The sequence below is a fragment of the Corvus cornix genome, chromosome Z, assembly GCF_000738735.6.
Source record: "Corvus cornix cornix isolate S_Up_H32 chromosome Z, ASM73873v5, whole genome shotgun sequence".
In the NCBI taxonomy this organism is placed as follows: Eukaryota; Metazoa; Chordata; class Aves; order Passeriformes; family Corvidae; genus Corvus; species Corvus cornix.
The window spans coordinates 36,873,659-36,894,812 of record NC_046357.1 but is presented as its reverse complement, the minus strand read 5'-3'; the positions used below and the strand labels follow the sequence as shown (position 1 = coordinate 36,894,812).

At 39.5% G+C, this 21,154-nt stretch overlaps 1 protein-coding gene across 1 annotated transcript in view; it reads right to left on the bottom strand.

Annotated features, from left to right (window-relative positions):
- Nucleotides 1-21,154, bottom strand: part of PTCH1 (patched 1) — a 74,498-nt gene that overhangs the window by 9,432 nt on the left and 43,912 nt on the right. Inside the window, 8 exon segments of the mRNA XM_010403736.4 lie at nt 1,468-1,610; nt 3,552-3,689; nt 5,204-5,484; nt 6,904-7,087; nt 9,033-9,175; nt 14,473-14,782; nt 15,257-15,656; nt 16,923-17,041. Of these exon segments, the coding sequence (XP_010402038.2) occupies nt 1,468-1,610; nt 3,552-3,689; nt 5,204-5,484; nt 6,904-7,087; nt 9,033-9,175; nt 14,473-14,782; nt 15,257-15,656; nt 16,923-17,041 (1,718 nt within the window).

The following is a 21,154-nucleotide window of genomic DNA, read 5'->3' as shown; positions in this document are numbered from 1 at the left end:
TAAAGTGAGATTGTGCTATAAAATGAGAAACTGATGGCCAAAAAAAGTAAAATAACAGAATTTGAAAAGTTGAAAGGCTCATTTTATAAACTGAGAGCACATCCAATCCAAATTTTGTGTGAAGGGCTGCTACGATCTTCCATTTGCTATGACACAAAAATGTGTGCCAAAATCTCATCTGTTAAGTAGGAAAGCAGTACAACAAAAATGTAGCCCTGTAAATTTAGGTTAAATCTATCAGTAACCTGTATGTCAAAATGTTCCAACCCTTACAAAACCAGGTCCTGAAAGAATAATTATATTTCTTCAATACCAATACAACAAAGTAAAAAATAGTGATTTGGGGGGAAAAAAATTCTATTTCAGGACATGGAGTACCTGTATAGTAATAATACTCATGTAGGTTTCATGAGATCTAACTGCAAACTGCCTGCTTTCTTCAAATCTCTTTCATATATAAACAAAAAGCCTGATGAGATTTAGCAGTCATTCTCTCAGCTCCTGCCCCTGACAATTCGTTGTTCTTGTTGTCAAATGGATGTCAGTTAAGTCTAGTCATCTATCCAGCTTATGTCTACCTAAGTAGTTAAGCCATCTTTCAGAGCACTTTTATTTGGCCCAGTTCTACCTCCGTTCCATTTTTAGGGCTTGGATTATTTTTGTGTGTGTGTGCTGTAGTTTACCACAAAGAGCCTGTGTTACTTCTAAGATTAGCCATTCTGCAGAGCTCCACAGGTTGTTTGGAATAGAATAGGATCTGTTTCATTGCACTTCTCAAATTCCCCTGAAGAAAAAACTTGCTTTCCTCTATACTTGACAAACTCACATTCTTAATTATATTCACAAGAAACAGCCTGCTTGTAGTTCTAAACAGAAGGGCCTTTAGGCTTTGCTGTACAAAATTTTAGTATGAAGTTCTGTGTTCATATTTATGGTTCCCCAGCTCCCAAACAGGGCTTTCTTTCCACCACCTGCCCCCCCCCTCCCCTTTTCCTCATTATATAAACCCCGCATAAGGATAGAAAAAGAAGGCCCTGAGAGAGTCACTTGCAGCACAGTTGAGTGTTTGTAAGTTCGCGTGTCCTTTGCATACAAATTCTTGTGCATACAAGAAGTCTGGAGGACCTCAAGGCTAAAGGTCAGATGCAGCTAATACTAGACAATACAAGATGCTTTGAACTAATTCAAACCCAGAATTAGCAAACTTTCTAAAGAGCGACATTTTTGTGTTCCTTCATGCTAAGTGTCAGATTTTCCTGGAACAGATTTTAATGTCAGCAATGGAAACCCTACCATGTCTAGCAAGTAACAAGGAGTTAATAAAACAGAGGGAAAGCAGGACCATGATGTAAGCATACTTGACACACCATGCATAGCAACAAAATGACAGATTCACTGAAGTGACTAAAAATCAAAAGCACATTTTTTTTATTTTTGAAAGAAAGTCAACACACACAAATACTTTACCTGACAATAAAATCAAACTCTGATCCTGCAAGCATTAACACGCCAAGCAGAGTAGACACAGCCCCATCCAGCACCGGTGCAAACATGTGTTCCAGTGCAAGGACAGCCCTATGGTTCCTGTCTCCCATGGCAGTTAAAAACGCCTGTAAAACAAAAAAGTCCATTTCCTTAGACTGATGCATACAACCTTCCAAACAGCCTCTCTCCTCGTACACACAGTTTTCCATCAGTTAATTACTCCAAACGACAGTTTATCAAAGTTTTATTTCTGTAGCTGGCTGACCCTTGAGAGAAGACCTGATCCTGCAGTCATACCACATAGAAGTTGCTGAGGTCACACAACCAGAGCAAGCACTGATGACAGAGTCAGACCATGATAATACTGGAAGCAATGCCTGCTTGCAACAGTAGCCTTTTGTCTCCAGCTTTCCTTATTTCCACCTGAAAAGAATTCACGTCTTGGTGAAAGCACTTCAGGTGTGAAAATTGCAGGGCTACTCCTCTTATTCTTGTGGGTCCATGGCTTCTGTGACTTTTTTTAACACTGTCACTCAAAACCAAAAGGTTTTTAAACTTTTAGTACTTCAAAGCTAGTTCTGTACATACAAAATTATCTTAGGAATAGTGCTGAACATGGTAGTGCCTGAGCAACAATATGACTAATGAACTGCCTTCATCCCTTCAGCTCCTTATGAACAAGCTGTATCAAGAACACTCAAATGGTGATGTGTGTTACGAATTTGTCTACTCTGTGTATGACTCAATGGTTTAAGAAAACAAGAACCTGGCTGATCTTTTTCCTGTGATTAGTAAGGGCTCTCTTTGGTTAATTCCCTACTGGCTATTAAGATATGTGCTGAAGCAGCTATCTTCCTCACAATACTGGAATTTAAGTCTCTCTTCTCCAGAGCTAAAAAAAAACAAAGGTCACAATTCGCAAGCAATAGCAGAGAACTGACCCACAAATGGATTGTGAATCACTCTCAAACTCAATTAATTTCGGTATTAAAAGTTCCAGCACTGCCTTTTTTGTATATACAACACTGATTTGACTGTTTATGTATTCCAAAGTTTTTATCTCCAGTGTCAATATGAGAAAACCACTATTTTCAGTTTGCTTGGCAGATTACCTTCAAGCACAGGTGACCCGTAAAGTTCTGTAAATTAAATTAGTTTCTTCTCATCTAGAAACAACTGTTTTGTCCCTTTCTATTCCAGTTTTCCTGTTTTAAATCTTCAATACTAAGAAGCTGTCATTTTTCTTCCTCTTCTACACCATTAGTTTCTAACACTTCCCAAACTATTCCATGTCCTAGCAAACTCAATTACTTCCAAAAGTCTAACTATCTGTAGCAGCAGGGGAAAAAAAGATGTCATCACTTGAAGGACCCCAATTGCTCCACTTTAACCTTACCCTACTTCCACTGTGGTTTTTCTCAAAATGGTTCTTTTCATTTAGGGATATTTTATATACCCTAACTCTGTACATCATCTAAACCACTAGAAAAACAGTAGAAAAATGTTTTCCTACGGACTGCATGTTTGTGCCCACTATTATTAGCCAATGGCTTCTGAAAAGAAGGTGCAGATTTTACAAATGGAATGCTAATTCAAACATGTTCCCATTTGAAAAGTCCAGAAGTACCAAATGACACAATATCTGATTTTGAAAATCTCCTCTGAAGAATTCTCTTTTGCAAGGTAGAGAATCTACATGCAAGAAGGAACAAAAAGCTGTGTAACACTGAAGCAACAACAATGAGGCTTCAGACAAGGATCATGAGAGTCTGGACTGAAGCAAGGTGATTTAAGATCTCTGTTTTCTCTATATACTTGCATCAATCAGACAAACAGGTATCACAGCTAATGTGTCCTCTCTTGTCTCCTGGGAGACTGACTCAATAGTTAGGAACTCATCAGGATCCACTCTGTTCCATTGAGACAAACAGAAAGTTAAACAAAACTGTGACCATTTTCCTCCTGAGAATCACGTCACTGGTAAGAGATGGTAAGGATTTGTGATCTGAACATAGTCACCATTTTATTTTAAAATGTTTTTTAAATGTTTCTTAATTTTTACGTACCAAAGCAACATGAACGGTGAATTCCACACCAATGCCAACAGAAGCAATCAGGATAACCACAGGCACTGCACTCAGTTTTATTCCAATTAGACCCATCATGCCAAACAGCTCCACAGTCATCAGAGCCAGCACCACCACCTAGATGATTTCAAACATCTGTTAGTAACTTCTTATACTCCAGACAATGAAGAGAAGATATTTCAAAATAACATGGTTCCGTAAGACATATTCCTCAAAGCCATCCTATATTCACAAGGACAAGATGCTTTTACTTGTTTCATTTTTCTCAATGGCAATGAATGCTGAATAGCCAGTCTAAATTACATCCTGAGAACCAGTTAACAGAAGCACCAGCTTTGTACTGGTTACAATCCATCAGTGAGCTGAAAAACCATTTATTCCTCCTTATCATGGATACTCCCAACAGGTACATTTTTCTTTTTCACCTGCCTTTCAGACAATCCTTCCAGAAAAAGCATCTTTCAACTATCTGTATTTGAACTCTCTTTTGTAGAACTGCAAATACAGGCGAGGATGTCTAAAGCCCAGAAGAAAGTGAATGCCATAATCAGCTGATGAGTCTCAGGTTACAGAGGGACTCGGAGCTTTTAAGATATTTTGGGGGATTGACATGGACAAAGTGAACAGTTAAATATAAGAGGAAGCTTTTCTTTTTCTTTCATCTACCTTGTAAAAAAAAACTGAGGAAAAGGGAGGGGAGGAAATCTGGGGAATCAACTTTAAAAGTAGCTAAAGCCAAGCAGGAAAAAAAAAAGGCACACTTATAAAAGCAATGGTGGACTCTGAAAATAAACGCCTTTTCCAAAGGAAAAAAGTGTGCACTACAATAAATGATTTTATAAGCTAATGAATCAAGCATAATAACATAAATTGCTTGATTAAGTGCTATGAAAAATATTCTAGACTAAACATTTACCTTTTAACATACCTGTCATATAAATGTACATTACAAAAACTAGTAACTGTTTTATGCTTTTCTACTTCTGGCATTTTATAAACCATACGATAGTTTATGGAATTTAAACATAGGACCATCATCATTCAATTTAACTTGAATGTTTACTGAGAGGCTTATGGTGCCTTGCAGAAACCATGGAGGAGTATTCTCTGCATTTTACAATTTTATGCTCTTTCTCCTCGACAGCTCAGTTACAGTCTTTCCACAGTGCATACCGTACAACATAAGCATTTCAGTTTTTTCCAGAAAGATTGCATTCAGAAATTGCTATGAAAATTTACGGGCAAGCTAGTCATAAGCAACTGCCTTGAAAAATAACTATATGTGACAAAAGAGGAGAAGGTATATAGAATTAGAAATTACTTTAATAAAGCTCTTAATTTTCTTCTGTGTCTTTATTTCTTATGTTAGCGTGCATTTGAGCAAGGGTAAAAGTTTATGTACCTTTCTAAGAAACCTTTAAACCTGCAAAAAAGGTGGCCAGAAGATTAAGGTTATTAAGGTTTGTACCTTTAGCATGAACCCTACCCCCTCAAGTTGAATAAATATATAATGAATGATGCAATATACATACTCCACCAGAGGCCCAGACATAAACAAAACCTTCCCGACTACAGCAAGAGCTATGCTGAAAGGAATTTGACTTCAACAAAGACCCTTATAATAAACTTACAATGATCCCAGCTGTCCAGGGGTTTAGGAGGAAGAGGGCACACACCAGAAACGTGCAAGCTAAAACCACGCTAATGGATAAGAGGAGCCAGTGACGAAGTCCAATGTACTGCTCCCAGAACAGAAATGGGTAACCATTTGGGTAGCTGGAGATCCCCAGGCTGGTGTAGTTATTACAGATAGCTCTCACTTTCTCAATAGCCTCCACAAAGTCAGAAGTTTCACGCAATCCATTGAGGTAGAAAGGAAACTGAGCGTATTCTATGGGCTCAGCTGCTGGAACTAGGAAAATGATAGCAGTGTTAAAATGCGTGTTTGGGAATAAGATAATACACAGAGACCAGGGTTAGCAAAACATTTTATTCTCCACAGCAAAATGCATAAAGGGTGGTGAATTTAAGTTTTACTTGTTTGGAATGAGTGGTAGTTTAAAAACTCTCCAGTAAATAGAAACTGGGAACAGTACGTGAGATTATTTTATCATGCGGTACTTTTTACTGAATACTTGGTCAAAAATCCCTAACTGCAGCAAAAAATAGACAATCACATAATTTCAAAATTTTATCCAAATGCTCCTCTTTTATGCAGTGCAGTTTCTTCAAAATCAAAGCTCATTTCCCTGAGATTAACTGGGGTCAACTGACACAAAACTGGAGAAAAATTAGGCTTGGTAAGGTTGGTTGCTTTTTTAAGATTTCCATCAAATATTTGGAAATTCAGATTCAGAAATCCACATTCTGTTACTGATGGAAATTAATGGAGAAAGAAACCCCCATAATATAAAAGTAGTGGCTTACTGAGGAAATACATAACTTTTATCCTTTAATTATTTGACAAACCAACACTCTCCATACTACTTTTTTAATCTAATGCAAGGTCTGCTCTATCACTAGAGGAAAAAAAAAGGCTTCTGCAACAAGCTTTTGGTTACTGCCATTGGGTGTTCCAGACCCTGCAGCTTCATTCAGTTGACTTGCTTAACATGATTTGCCCTATTATAATCTCAACTATAAATTTTCATTAAGACAAAACTTGGCTGACTGCAACAAAGCTCTAGGGCTCAGATACACTGAAGCATGGCTATCCAACCATATTTCCAACTGCACCAGTTGTCCCCTATACACTCTCTCCCGTTCGCTACTGGTGTCCAACTAGCAATCCTCCCAATAAATTGCAAGCTGAAGCAAAGCAATGCCAAGTGGTATTGGTGCCAGGAAAACAGTGAATGGCCTGAAGTGGGACTTCTCCCCTAGTTAAGTAGCTCTTGTACCGTATCAGTGCAGTAGCTTGGTGTTATGAGTTACCTTGGTAAAAATTTCTTAGGTATTAAGAATTGAGGACAACCATGACAGAGTTTCAATAATGAAATTTCAGAATAACTTGGGCAGGAATTTTGTGAAATCCCCAATTTTCTCACACAGGCAGAACTATCAAGTAACACTAGTAAGGTAAACGCTTACTATAGAATTTTAGAGCTTTAAACTGTTCTATAACTCTTTCTTCAACATGATAAAACCCTGCAGTGGTGTCACAATTGCAGTGGTGCTTGGATCTCCTATGGCTACAGCATAACACAATGTATTCTCCTGCTTATGCTTCTGAGCCCTGTGTAGCATCAGCCAAGTAGAGTTACTGGTGCTTGAAGGAAGGAGTGGGGGCACTCGTGTAAACTGTAGGACATTAAGATGAAATGCTACTTACTTCTCAGCCTTGTTTCTGGCATGTAGTCTGCTTTGTCATGGACCCACTCCGGGCGGTGCGGGCGGATGTTAGCTTGCGAGGCAGCGTAGGCCACAGGGTCGTTGCTAACCCAGGCTGTCAGGTAGATGTAGAAAGCATTTGGGTTAATGATTCCATCGGCATCCACCAGACGCTGCTTAGTCAACTGCAAAATGGAAAAAAATTAGAAGCCTTTCAGAATGAGTTTTGCTTTCAGGGCTCTTGCCATAATGCTTTCAACAAATGGCCTGGAGATGCAACACAAATATAGGAGGGTAAAAGCAAGAGAATATGAATCTTCACTTGAAGGGACTTAGCAGAAAACTATTGTTTGACAACAAAACCAACATCTAAGAAAATGCACTGACAGTGGTTATTTTTAAATTAGTACTCATATAATATTTACAATAACCACTAAATCAGCAGATGGTTCCAGAAGAGACTGAACCAATTAAATACAAATTCTGAAAGACTGCAGCCAAGAATGAAAAAACAACCAAGTTGGAGCAACATATTTAAAGACAAGGAAAGAAAACCTGGCAAGAGTCCCTGTACATGTCTGTGTGCAGTTAACCTCTGTTGTTAACACTGAAGGAAATGCCACCCAGTAAATGGAGGAGAGCTATAAAAATAAAACAACATCTGTATAAATTTTGCTAACACTTGCCTCCTATGACCTATGTATTCAGAAAATGTCCAGTGTCAAAAAAGCAGATGAGAGCCCTGTGTTATTTGGGTCACTGTGGGCAAATGCATCTGTGGGGTAAACAGCAGTGGTACACTTCCAGGGTTCTGTTAGCCAAATCCTGCACAGCTAGAGCTCTGACAGAGGACTCCATGGGTGAAAAATATTACTGGGGTTTTTTGTTTTGTTTATTTAAAATTCTGGCTCAGCTCCAGTTCCAGGTCTTTTTAATGAAATGAAAAACAACAGTGACAGCAGTTAAAAAAAAAAAAATTGGATTCCAAGGATCTGGATTCAATTAGTCCACAGGATATGCAACAACTGTATGTCTTCAAGCTGTCTCTGGAACTGCACAGTACAGCGCTCAACCCCTGTGGGTGCACCACACTTTTCTCCCTCCCAGGCACAGGAAATTGTATCAGCAGCTGCAGTCCAATTGCATTTGTTCCACAGCGTACCTGGTACACTCTCCTAAACAAAATGTCACTGAAGGTTTTCTCTTCAACTCCCTTTCTTTGCCTAATTCATTGCTGAAGCTTCATTCAGACCTGACAGCATGTTGCATGTTGCTATACAGCAGTGTGTTTCACACACTACAGTAACTTTGAACGATTTGCTCTGTAAATCTGTCACCTTTAATGCCAGAAAGAAAAAAGAAAGACGATAAGCAGAACTGCCAAGAAGCTCATTAGAAACACTGTTTTTCTGGCTGAAAGCACAGTGAGTCAATGATGACTCTCAGAGAGGAGAAGGTACATTATTGCAGAATTTCTTCTTCAGGGTTTGAAATCTAATCTTAGGGTAAGGAGTCATTCCCAATGTATTTCCACCTAGAAATGGCTACAGCAAATGCAATCATATGCTGTGGTAACCTCAGGCATACTTTATTTAGTCACCTCTAACAACTGCCATTTGTAGTTCTACAGCAGTTTAGATGTGTTTAGTGATGGTGGTACAAGAATATGATTCTGCATGTAAGCATTTCAGTCTATTTCCTCTATGATTCATTAATAACTTCTTTTAAATGTTCTGCTTTGCACAAATCAGTAGGAACAAACCAAATTATTGCAAATGTCTGGCATCGGACTGAACTCCATGTACCTATGGATGCAGAAAAGCATTTTTCACAACAATTTCCATGGAAACTGAGCATGTCTGGCACGGGAGCACAAAATGCACACCAACCAGTACCAATCAAGGACTAGCATTCCCCATGTTGATTTGAACACTTTGCAACGTAAGCCATACTGCAGCTAACAAGTGACTTCAGCTAAGTCAGCGAGGCCACACAAGAAACACGTAATTCAGACATTCAGCTCCTTGAGTTGGAAAAAAGAAACTATGACTTTTGTAGCCTTTGCACCTCCCCCCACTCCTGATGACTTGTGTATTTTTGTGTAAACCAGCATGGACTCTGATACACTACCTGGCTGATGTCAATGGGCTTTGCAGGGTTGCCTGTTTGTACCAAGAGTTTGTAAGCCAAAACAGCATCATCAGAACCATTTTTATAGTTGTTGTAAGTGATCTTCCCAGTCTCCCAGTCACTGTCAAATGCATCCTGAAGGCCTGGAAAGTTAAGGGAGGCAAGGGGAAGACAGAACAAGCAGGTGAATAATCACTCTTACATACAAATTGGAGAAGCAGAAAGAATAATTATGCTTTTTCATAGCTAAATGAGGATGAAAATTATCAACCTGGTGCCTCCTAAATTTGGGGCTCCTTCAGTGTATAGGAAGTACCAGTTGCATGTCCCGTATTTCGCCCAAAGAAAGACAGGGGAACCAAAGAAATGCAAGAGAGAAGCCCCAGGAGTCTTCCCAGGTTGTGCAGAGGAGCAAAGTTGAGCTAGCAAGGTGCAGATGCATTGTGCACTGGCATAAATGGCTTCCCCTCAAGGGAAATTGAAGATCTTCTCTAAGCGTTCCACTTAGAGAAGTGTATGGGAAAGAGTTAATCTTGTCTAAAACAGAAAAGGGCTGAGCTCAGCCCTCATCCAGCTTCACCACCTTACAACCAGAGGAGGCATTTAGTCTGTTGCCTAGAAGGGAAAAATTCTGCTTACTCGCCTCTGCCTCACCAAAACCCTAGCGGAGCACACTGAGCCACAGAGGAGGACACACACCGCTCTCATTACTGTTTTGGACTACTGCAGAGCACTGGGGCAATAGCTTCTACCCTATAACCAGAAATTCCACTACAAGGGGGGAGAAAAACACACTCAAACCTTCAACTTCAAACAGCAACTCAGCTGCTCCTCAAGCACAGCGTGAGTGAACACGATTTTGTCAATTTGTTCCATCTGTTCAACTTGTGCAGCTAATACAAGTCATGGGATCTGCTGCCAGCACATGTAAAGATCACAGCCAACACCTATTCACTCTCAACTGTTATTTTCCTCCTCGCCACCCTTCAAGGGGGAGGGAATACCTCACAGCAGAAATTTGGATCAGATTTAGTACAGGAAGCCACAGCCCAGTACAAGGAGGCTCTGTGCAAGCAGGTGACAAACCACATGTCCAGGGAAGGGAAGAAAACGGCCAGGGGAGTGGCGGTGGAGGAAATCATCAAACCACCTCACAGATGGCCTGAGGAACTGTAATGAAAACTATTGCTGCAGGCTGGGTAGGTTAGCTACAGCTCTACTGAGATAAGGGCACTGGAAGAGAAAATGCACCTGGCTGACACTACCTCCAGTACCCTTTCCCATTTACCAACCTGTCCCCTCCTCCTTAGAAAACTGCCTCCCATGTTGTCTTGCTAAACCATGTCAAATCATGTGAAGCTAAGAGGCTGAGAACCAAATGATGAAAGAAGCCTCCTAGATCTCTGCATTCAGTCCTCTAGCACTAGCTCAGGAGGACGATTTGCCATCAGGTTTTCTGGCATCACCAAAGGACTTTGAGGTTCCCTTTAAAATAAGCACTGTTTGCTGGCATCACAGAGATGGGAAACACTGGTTAGAGTATGCAAAAATACCAATCCATCCCTTCTGTGCTAAGTCCAGCTCAATGTCAGTTTCTCACGAAGTGGCCAGGTGAGAGTACTTGGGCTATCATATCAGTGACAAGAAACACAATGACTTTGGGAAGTTTAAGAGGAGGCTGTCAGAAAAGCACATGGAAAAGGAGATGACCTAAGAATAGTGCAACTTCCAGTAAAAGTGTCCCCTTTTTGCAGGAGGAGCACACAATCTGCTGTGATAGACAGCACGTCAGAGCTTTCAAGTAAACATCCCACCCCTGTCACAGGGCTCCACAGACACAATAACAAATAAATCCATTGGCATATGACATTACCAGCCTGAGGCTGCAAAAAAGGGTACGTACTTTTAAACATTACTACAGTAGCTGAAATCAGCTCTCTTACATCTCCCCCTGCTCCCCCGTTTTCACAAGTTTGGTCATCCTTCAAACCCTGCTCCCTTTCACATCTTTATTCTTCAGCCAGCTTAACCACTTTCCATTCTGGATCATTTTATTACTCACTTTGCTGAAACTGAAACGTTTCAGGAAGAATATCAAGAAACCACTGTCAGTTGTACTTAATTTCTGAAGAATTTCAAACTTTCAATAATTAAAATTTGCCATTACACTTTGAAATTGGTAGTAGAGTTTGCTGCTTTCAAAGCAAACATGTTCATAAAAATTATTTTAAAAGACATTTAATCTGTTATAAATTGGATTAATGATACGTTTCTGGGCAGAAAGATGAAAGTATCTTGCTGACATCTTTTTGCAGAAAAAAATATAGAAATTAAGAGAATTTAAAAAATCTTAAAGATGGGATTTTTTCACATCAGCAGTCACTTTTGCTTAGTGCTTCATAAGAAAGTGACAACATCCAAAATTATGCAGAATGTGGCAGTGGGGGTGAGGAAGGAATTCCTACTGACTCATGTGAGCAGCTGCCACCATGAAACACCAGATAAGATTTCTCTTTAAAAAAACAAGCCTAATTAGAAGTATCAAGGAATCCAAGCTACCTCATTTACATTCGGTCACTAACAAAAACATTTACAGCTGAAGTGAGTGATTAGTGTTAACTTTTCCTCTGTTGCATTTTCAGTAAGAGAAAATATGGTAACATAGTATGATACTAGAAAGCGAAGTACAAGGGATCTCTGGAAAGAGAAGTGCGTGAGGCAGAAGACACACTCCACTGCTATTAGATGTGGAAGAGCATACAGCTAAGCCAAAGATGCCTTCTTGATAAAAAATGGTTTTGTTCACGTGTTGTGACATCCGTCCTGCTGGACAAATGTGTATGTGTCAGAAGGCCACCTTGAGCCATTAACCTCTGGCACTGGATTCACAGTCAAGTCGGCAGGAATTAGCCATGCAGTTCAAAGCTGTTCCTACTTCAATTATCCAGTCCTTCCAGCACATAAAACTATGCCAGTAGAACTGTTTCACCTCACAGAGGATTCTCCCTGAATCCAGCCTAAGCCTGTACCTTGTTTGTAAATTCTATCTTCATCTTCCCTTCCCTTGACTCCTTTGGCACCAGCCACAGTTGGTAACATTCAGGTGTTATTCTGCCTATTAGTCTGGACCTTTAAATAATTCCCCAACTAGGACAAGTGTGGCAGCTTTTAGTACAACAGTCTAGCTCCCCCCGTAACATCAATGCCCTGTACCACTTGAAAACATAACTTCTTTCTATTGATACATCTCAATATCCTCCTTTACAGCCCTTTGAATGCAGTATCACACTCTCTGAAGACAGCCCTGCAACTTTACAGGGCTGTAGTAACTGTGATCCTCTCAGGAAAGGTGGGAGAAGAGGTAAATATACAGACCTAAATACTAATTAATAATCATAATGATTAATTCTAAAGCTGTGTGTGATCAAGAGGCCAATCAATGTGCCTTCCATCACACATGTCACATGGACCACAGCAAGTCACTACTGCTTCCTGGAGTCTCCCTGACCATTCTACTGTAACATTTTAACATAACATCTACTGTAACAGGCTCCATGCAGCCTGTCAGTATACCCTGGGTACCAGGAATACACACAGCTCCTCTAGTGGAAGAAAAGCTGAGGACAAATAAGGATAGGCAGGCATGGACTGGAGGGGAAAAGTAACTATATGCTGAATGAACTAAGTACAAAAAAGGAACACCCCTATGAGAAGAGCATGTCTGGAAAGAACACACACGAGCACAGACATACAGCATGAGAAGGAGACATGCAGGCCCTTGGCCACACCAACAGTCCTTAGCACAAGAGGAACACAAAGGATTACAGAGAGCACAGGGAGGCACCCCAAGTGGAAGAGGTTTGAGAAGGTATGTGATGCGCCTGACAGAGGGGCACTGGGAATGCAAGTACTCCTGGGAGTAACACCAAGTGGGCTAGCCTCCAGCAGTTCACTTTGAGTAGCCTGCAAGGGAGCAGATCCAAGGGCACCTCCTCCTGACTTTATCATTGGCAGACCGTGCTGAAGTTGAGCACTAATAAAGCTTCCTGAACACAATCTCAGATTTCCATCTCCCTCATGGGGGAGGGGGAAAAAGCGGAAGGGGGGACACCAGACGCATTTCTTCCTACTGTTTTGGAACAGCAGCAAAAAATAACCACAGAAGAAACAAAGTAAACAGAAGAGGTTTAAGAAAATTTAGAAAAGCATGTAGAAAGACGATTGCTTAGAAGTCTAGAAAGTATAGTAAGGTTCCAATCCAGCAAACATCTAAGCTATGCTGAATTTTCTTCCTGCCAGTAATGCCTTCACTTACAGTTCAATGTGCTTATGTGAGCAAAATATTTTAAATAAAACTTCTAGTGAGTAGACTGCAATGAATGGATCCAATGTATTTAAAAACCATTAAAAACCCACAAAGCTAATAGCTAAATACTGCTTTGCATTATTTAGCAATGCATTAAACACATGGGAAACTTGCTCATTTTGTGAAGATTTGTCACTTACATGCATCTGCTTTCCTAATATTGTTCAACATATTTTCAGAAGGAATAAAATTTACCTACATGATCTCTGAGAATCATTGGCTGCAGTGAGCATCTGTACACAATTAAGTTTAAAATTTACAGTCTCACTAGGTCAGCACCATTTATTTTTCTTTTGGCAAAAGCTTCCTAGAAATTTTCCCAATAGAAAGACACAGGTAGGACCAAAGTAATCCTGGGCAAGGTATGTTTGCTGTTATATTTGCTAAGATGTAACAGTACTCCTTATTTTAAATATTAACCAGTTATTTGTCTCAACGCGTGCAATTATAGTATCTTCAATATCTTTAATTACTTGACTTCAATATAATTATCATCATAATACCTGAAAAGCCATGCCTTCTCTTCATCTTTCCCCACCCTGTTACACTTCAGCACAGAAAAGCAGCACCACAGAAAGGGTGAGGGTAGTTGATTGGAAACCTAGAATATGCAATAAGTTCCCAATCCAATAAAACACATAAGCCACACTGAATTTTCTTCGTGCCAGCAGTCCCAGCAAGACCACTCAAGACCTGAAAGTTAAGTCTGTGTCAGAATACATCACCGACTGGGATTTTTCATTTACTGCTCTAAAAACACTCAGCAAATATTTATTTAACCAAGACAGGGAGCCATATTTGGCCATAATGCATAAAGCCTCATCAGCTGCTTAGACATGAATGGCATGGATATAATCACTTAAAGCTTCAAAACTGTCTTACTGGGGAGTAAACTTAAACACAAAGAATTTAAGTGACAGTGAGTCCACACGTGGGTTTGAAGCAGCACACAGGCATTCTCCCCACTGCTCACAGTCTTTAACTGCATGACTGTATTTGAACAAGGCAGCAACACCAGGGTGAACAACTGTTCTTTCTCCCAAATTAAGAAAAGTTTGTGTAATGCTCTCTTACCTTGCAGCCAGTCTCGAAAGTAGTGCAACCACATTTTGGGGAGCTGCCTGTCCTCTTCCAACAAAACATATGTCACATTGCTGAAACTTCTGTGAAGTTCATAAAGTAAGTGCTGGACATTTGGATAGTCTGCTTTCTGTGTCACAATATACATGTTGTAGAATGAAAAGTATTTGAACTGTGCAGCAATGAAGTCATATTCCCGTGTTTCCCGTGGTACAATGTCTGTGAGATCTAGTCCATCTCTCACCCGGGTAGTTCCATAGAGGCTGAGCCCAAGTAAACCCAGAAAAAGAAAAATAACCACAATCTGCAATAGAAAACAGAAACATATTTGATTTTAGGTTTTTAAAGGAACTAACCATTCATAACGTCATACTACAAAGCCAAATTCAAAATTAACATCCATCAGTACTTTCAAGCTTTTTATTTTTCTTGCTTTTTTTCAACCATGTACATACTACAAGATTAAGCTCACTTGTTCTTCCTTGAAGGGGCTCTGCTTCAGGGATGAGAAATTTATATCGTAATAAAGTTTAAAAGTTACTTTATATTACTAAAAGTCACCAGAACCCTCACTTGTAACATACATTTGAAGTATGTATCTACAGCACTTGTAAGATAAAACTTTCAAAATAAGAAATCAGCTGTGAAATTATTAAAAACTGTTATTCCACAAGAGTTGTATTTATGCCTTATATTTAATACCACTGCCGGGATAATTTTCTTACTGGGCAAGGCAGAAGTCTAATTTTGAAAAACAGGTAAACAGTTCCCTGATTACCTTGGCTCTTGGTTTTAGGAGGAATGGAGCATAATGCTTTTCTGCAAAAGATGAGAGTGTCCACTTCGTACAGGGTTGCTCAAGGCAGTGTATACTGGAGTCTGAGAATTGGGAAAGTAAGTCCCTCGTCGAGCTTGTGCTTTCTGGGCTCTGGCAGCTCAGGTTGTCTTGTGTCACTGTCACTGGCTGCACAGATATTTCTGAGCGAGGCTCTGCTGTGGTGTAGTACACCTGCGTGTGAGGATCATATTCTGTGCGCAGCTGCACTGTGGATTGCATTGTAATCTGAGTTTCATGTGCAAAACTGTGGCTGCTGTATGGGGGTGGAGGACTGTAGCAAGTACTCTCGTTTTCCACATACGCTTGAGGCTCAACCTGAATCACTCTAGTGACACATGGACTGTAAGAGAAGAGAAAAACATCTGATCGCATTTGGACAGATCCTTATTTTAATCAGGCTAGATAGGGTAACATGCTTTAATCTGAGACTGCTTCTACTTCTATTAGACGGTTTACGCTAATTACATGTAACACTTAGATGTTAATTTCATTCTGTGCCTTTAAGAAACATTTCTCAGACACGGTTCATAGTGTAGGGCCCTGAGAATATTTCTTGAGAATATTTCTTGTCCTCCAGGAAGAAGGAAACAGCATCTGTCTGAAGACATTGACATGTACACACATCACCCCATTAATTACACATGCTCATCAGGTAGTTGTGCAGAGTCTGAATGCACAGTAAGTCTGTCAGTTTGCATCTCTGTATGTACGCTGAGAATTAAGATACTTAGATGAAGAGGCAAACACATGACATACTTAGTTCTTCTGTTTAGAACAACTGAAGTAACTGTTAAATAATATTTGGGCCTTCTGGGTAACATCTCAGACTTTTGGGAGGCAGGTTGAAACCACTTGCCATACACTGACAGAATATTTTATAAGTCAAGAAAACATTAAAGTATTAATGAAAGGATTCATTCCTAGGAAGGGTGGGCAATATGAAGAGAAAAAAAATCACAGAAGTAATTAAGTATTCCCTTTAGTCTATGCAAAACCCTAATAGATTACCACTGCAGCCACAACAGACACTTCATCAAGCATTATCCTGTAATGGTACTGATCATTCCTTATAATTCTATGAAAAACTCACCCAAGGGGAAGTAATTTTACAGCTTACTTGTTTCAGTTTAAAGGCATAAAAGCGTAAAAATTAACACATAATGATTTACTGTAAGTCAGGCTTCTTAGTATCCTGAGTTATGTACAGCTTTCCAAGATTAGCCAGTACTGGCACTGGACACCTTGCAGTACCGCATAACATTCTAAAAATACTTCAAGATGTACTTAAATTGTGGATGTTTCATCTGCTTTCAGAAAGTTGTTTTCCAACAGTCAAAATGAACATATGTAGGAATGATGGGAAAAGTGTGGGGGAAAGGGGATGTGGGGGAAGAGAGGGAGAGTGAGACATATATTTTAGCTTTTCCCTTCAGACAGGTAAAAAACAAAGTAGCAAATGTAAGCCAGTCACTAGCAATGAAATTATAACAATAACATGCTGACCCCAGTTTAATGAATAACTCCCACTCCTGACAAGGAATGGAAGCACTGATTGGTGACCACAGAAAGGACACAGCTCACACATCAACCTACTGCTCACTCTCACCTTGTAAAACAGCAAAATATGTCCAGTCTCCTGTCTTCCCGACGATAAAGGTCCATGCTCAGGATAGCAGGGAAAATCAGCAGAACCATAGCAAAATTGAACACCACCACAACTGCTGCCTAGAGACAATCACAGGATAAGTGATGTTGCTAAATTTCAAGTAGGGCATCAGCTTTACAAAGCACAAAAATCCCTTTCAATTCTCATCCCCGTTTACCACTGCAACCGATCTGATGCTTTCAAGCTTTTGCCTGAGCAAACTGAGAGATATTTACATTCCCATTTCATTATGGTAAGTCTCTTGCAGTGAAATGATTTATTTTAACACTAAACCTTGTATTATTCTAATACATCTGTGCCTGGATATGTCGTGATTATTTTTAAAGTAGAAAAACAGAGTCTGTTTACTCAGTAATCGTATTTTTACATAAAATTCTGACATATTTAGAGTGTCAAGGCAAAATAAAATGGAAGCAAACCTGAAACTAGAACTGAAGTTCTTACATTTATGGGATCTGAAGCAATTTAAGCATCACAATAATATTAAAGCATGTTATTAAATCGGAAATGAAGATTCAGTAAATTTTAAAGAAACAAATCTGTTTAGTAAAATAAATACTTAAAAGTTTGGCCAAGAAAGACCAGCATTGTGAATTTTTCAGGGATTATTTTTAAAGGAGAATGAAAATTAAACCAACACCACATAGCAAATATATGTATTAATATGCCTGTGTTTAACAGAGCTTGATTTACGAGCCAGTCTACCAAAATGAGTCTTAAATTGGAACAAGAATACTTGATTTAATTTGTAATGCAAGTATCACATAATGAAAAAAACAACCTTCCCGCCCACCCCCTTTCAAACCATACTCCAAACCCTTTCCCACACAGAGATTCCCAGAGAATTTCCATAAACATATGTGGTGCAGCATCTATCATTATTATTGATAGCATTTATTTGTAATGCAGAATTGTTAGGAGCACTAGCCATCACAAAGGGAAAGCTGGGCACTGAGAACTGGAAGACAGTTGTAAGAGTAGGAGAAACACAGGGAAAAAAATGGTTCAGCCACCAACTGCTGGAAAAAAACCAACCCATGAAAGCCTTATGTTTTACCCATTAGGAAAGCAGTAGCCATCTCAACAATAGCTCAGTTTCATGTTAAGGTAGTCCATATATAAACTATCATGTGCCTCCACCTGTAACTTCTGAAATAATGACTGCTTGGTTGAAACAGTCTTAAAGAAGAACAAAAGTTGGGCTACAAAAATGACCCAATATAAATGTGATCTCTTTTTTTTCAAAAGAAATGTATGGCTTCTTTTGATCTTGAGATATCTGGCAGTACAAGTGATGTGATATCCAAAATCCATGATGTGATATCCAAAATCCAAAATCAAAGTAATAACACACTGAATGTTTTCTACAGTTTTGAAACTGTCAGAGTATAATAAAAAGCTTAGATACTGTTTTTACTATTCTGAAAATGACAGAACCAACTAGTTATGTGAATATTTTCCAGTCATTTCAATCATAAATATACTGCATACAAAAGTGGGTTTTATTGCTGTTTCTCTTTTCTGGTCTCTAGCCTGCTTGAAGTAAGATTTTAGGACTGCTGGTTGTCTGTAGACATGGTTACTAAAACAGAACCTACCTGGTACTTGAAGCCAAATTAGTATTTAACCATCTTTGTGAGAAAAGATCCAATAACTATTTAATGATTTATAAATATTCACACAGAAAGGTATGCAAGGTCATAGCCAAGACTTTAAAATTAAGTGATCTGCTTTTGATCCTCTCTAGAATTAATTCAATCTGTCAGAAAAACAAATGGCTGCTGTTGAAAGAAAGGTGTTTTGGACCTCGTTCTTACAACTGCTTTCTTTACTGGTGCTAAACCAAAAAAAGGTTGAATCACCCATATAACATGAATAATTAGTTGTGCCTAACCAAGATCTTGTATCAAGGATCAGCTAAGATTTACTGAGATTTGGAAAAAACAGCTGAGGTCTGACTCAATAATTCTTACTCCTCTCAGCACGGCTGAAAAACTAACAGAAGTCCTCTGTTTCTGCTCCATAAACTGCAAATACTTCACGCCATATCAGTTCCCTCTCTAGACCCCAACATCCTTGAATCTCCAAGAATACTAAACCTGAAAACTAATACTTAACTGTGTGGTAGTAATGCCATTGAAGTTAGTTATACTGACATCTGATTTTTTTTTAGGAAGCATCAAAACTAATCCAACAACACACAATAAGTCTGCCTACTTACATGAAATCTGGTTTTGAACAACTAGATTTTCCACTGTGCCATCCCAGTGTTGATGTACTAACCACTCTGCAAGTAAAATATTTCAAAGCAATCTCTGTTCTGATTTGAATTTAAATAGATTCCTAGGGCTTAATATTGCACTTCTTATATATTGCACACTCTCTCTCGCCCATCTCTCCGGCATTACAATGATTAACAGTTCTCAGTTTTCACAACTAAGTAAGTTCTTGTATGAATTCTAATTTGTTTTCCCATCAAAAAAACCCACCCTGTGACTTGATAAGGGGAGGGAAGGAAGAATTGCTGAGGAGTGATTCAGTCCCTGACCCAATGCATCTGCCACTGCTTTCTTCCCAGTGCCATTCATACACAAAGAATTGAAGAATGAGGAAGTATGAGAACTGAGATCGTGACAACAGCCATAATCTCTAAAAGCAACAATGAACTGTGGCAGCAAAGTTTCCAGAGTACAGGCAGCACCTAGGCTGAAAGCATGCTTAGGATTTCTGGCAACAGGGCATCTTCTCTCACACCATCAGAGACCATTGGTCAAAAGGGAGAGAAAAGGGCCTTAGACCTTTTCCTTGGGAAATCAACAAAGGTAAGATTAGTCCAGAAGGAATAAAATGGGACCTACTCAAGGGTGTGAAATGAAGGCATTCAGTGAAATGAGATCAGAGAGCTGTAAAAAAATTCCATTAAACAGAAAAAATTATGTTGGTCACTTCCTGAGAAACAGGCTACGGTTTTTGCATCTTTTCATAATGCACAGCCTAAAAATATTATTGCTGCTGCAACAGTTAACGGAGACAGAAGAATGGCAGTCTGTGCTGGAGGCAGCAAGGGAGTGGGGAGCCAGGCTGGTAGGTATGTGCTGGGGCCCCGCTGAAGTATGTGCTGCTGTGTGCCATTCCTGGCAGCCCACCCAAGGAGACCGGGTGTGCTGTATAGCCAGAGGTGATGAACAGATGAGGAGGTCTGTCAAGAAAACTTCCACCCTTACTGCTCTCTATCTGCAGCTCCCTCCTGACATGGTACAGGCTCGGATCCTCGTCCCCCGCCCACTTTTTCCGTAGGCTTTAATTTTGCTTGTTAAATTCTCATGTCAGGGGCAGGGAAAGGTAAATTATGTAAATAAAGGTGGGGGACAAACCATTTCAGCAGAGTAAGATAATGGAATGAGCTTAAAAACATACATTCTTTCTCTCCAGAAACCCACCACTGCCACCTGGTAATGGACTTCTACATTTAGGAAAAAAACTTGTCATTCTTATGGCGAGGAAAAAAGTTACTTCTAACACTTATTGGGAAAAGTGCTCTGCTCATTAGTGGATCCACACCACTCTGCTGTTACGGAAGGAAGTTTCTGATGTAAGAAAGAAGAGTTTGATAATTTTTTTTACCTTATCTTTCCTGGGCAGAATTTACTGTGTGATGGTCTCTGAATAGTCTGTCTTAGGAAATAATGCAGCCCAAAGGTAGTTACACTCAGCCTTGCCTTCCTTCATTTATATTCAAAACAAAGGGCTATGTTTAAGACACTGCTACTGTAAACTTCAAAACTTCCAGTGGATTTCTCTGATAACCTCTTCCTTCACCACCATTTTAAGAAACGAAACGCATCTGAAAATTCAGGACCTACTCCTTCAAAGTCCTGAGTACTCTTAGAGATGATTCTTACGACTGAGTATTTGGGTCATATTCAGCAATCTCAAAGCCCTAAAACTGTTTAAACAAGGGGCTAATAAGATCAACAGATAAAAGAAAAATTTAGAAAATTGAAAGAGCTAAAACAGTTCCTACTTGTGCATGTAAATAACCTCAAAGATCTCACTTTCAATAGACCTAAATTCGACTTTTTAAATTTTGGAAAGAGCTAACCCTAGCAAACTCCTAAGAGACAGCATCAGGCTTGCAGTGCTTGAGTTCCATAAAGTAAATTAACAACTCA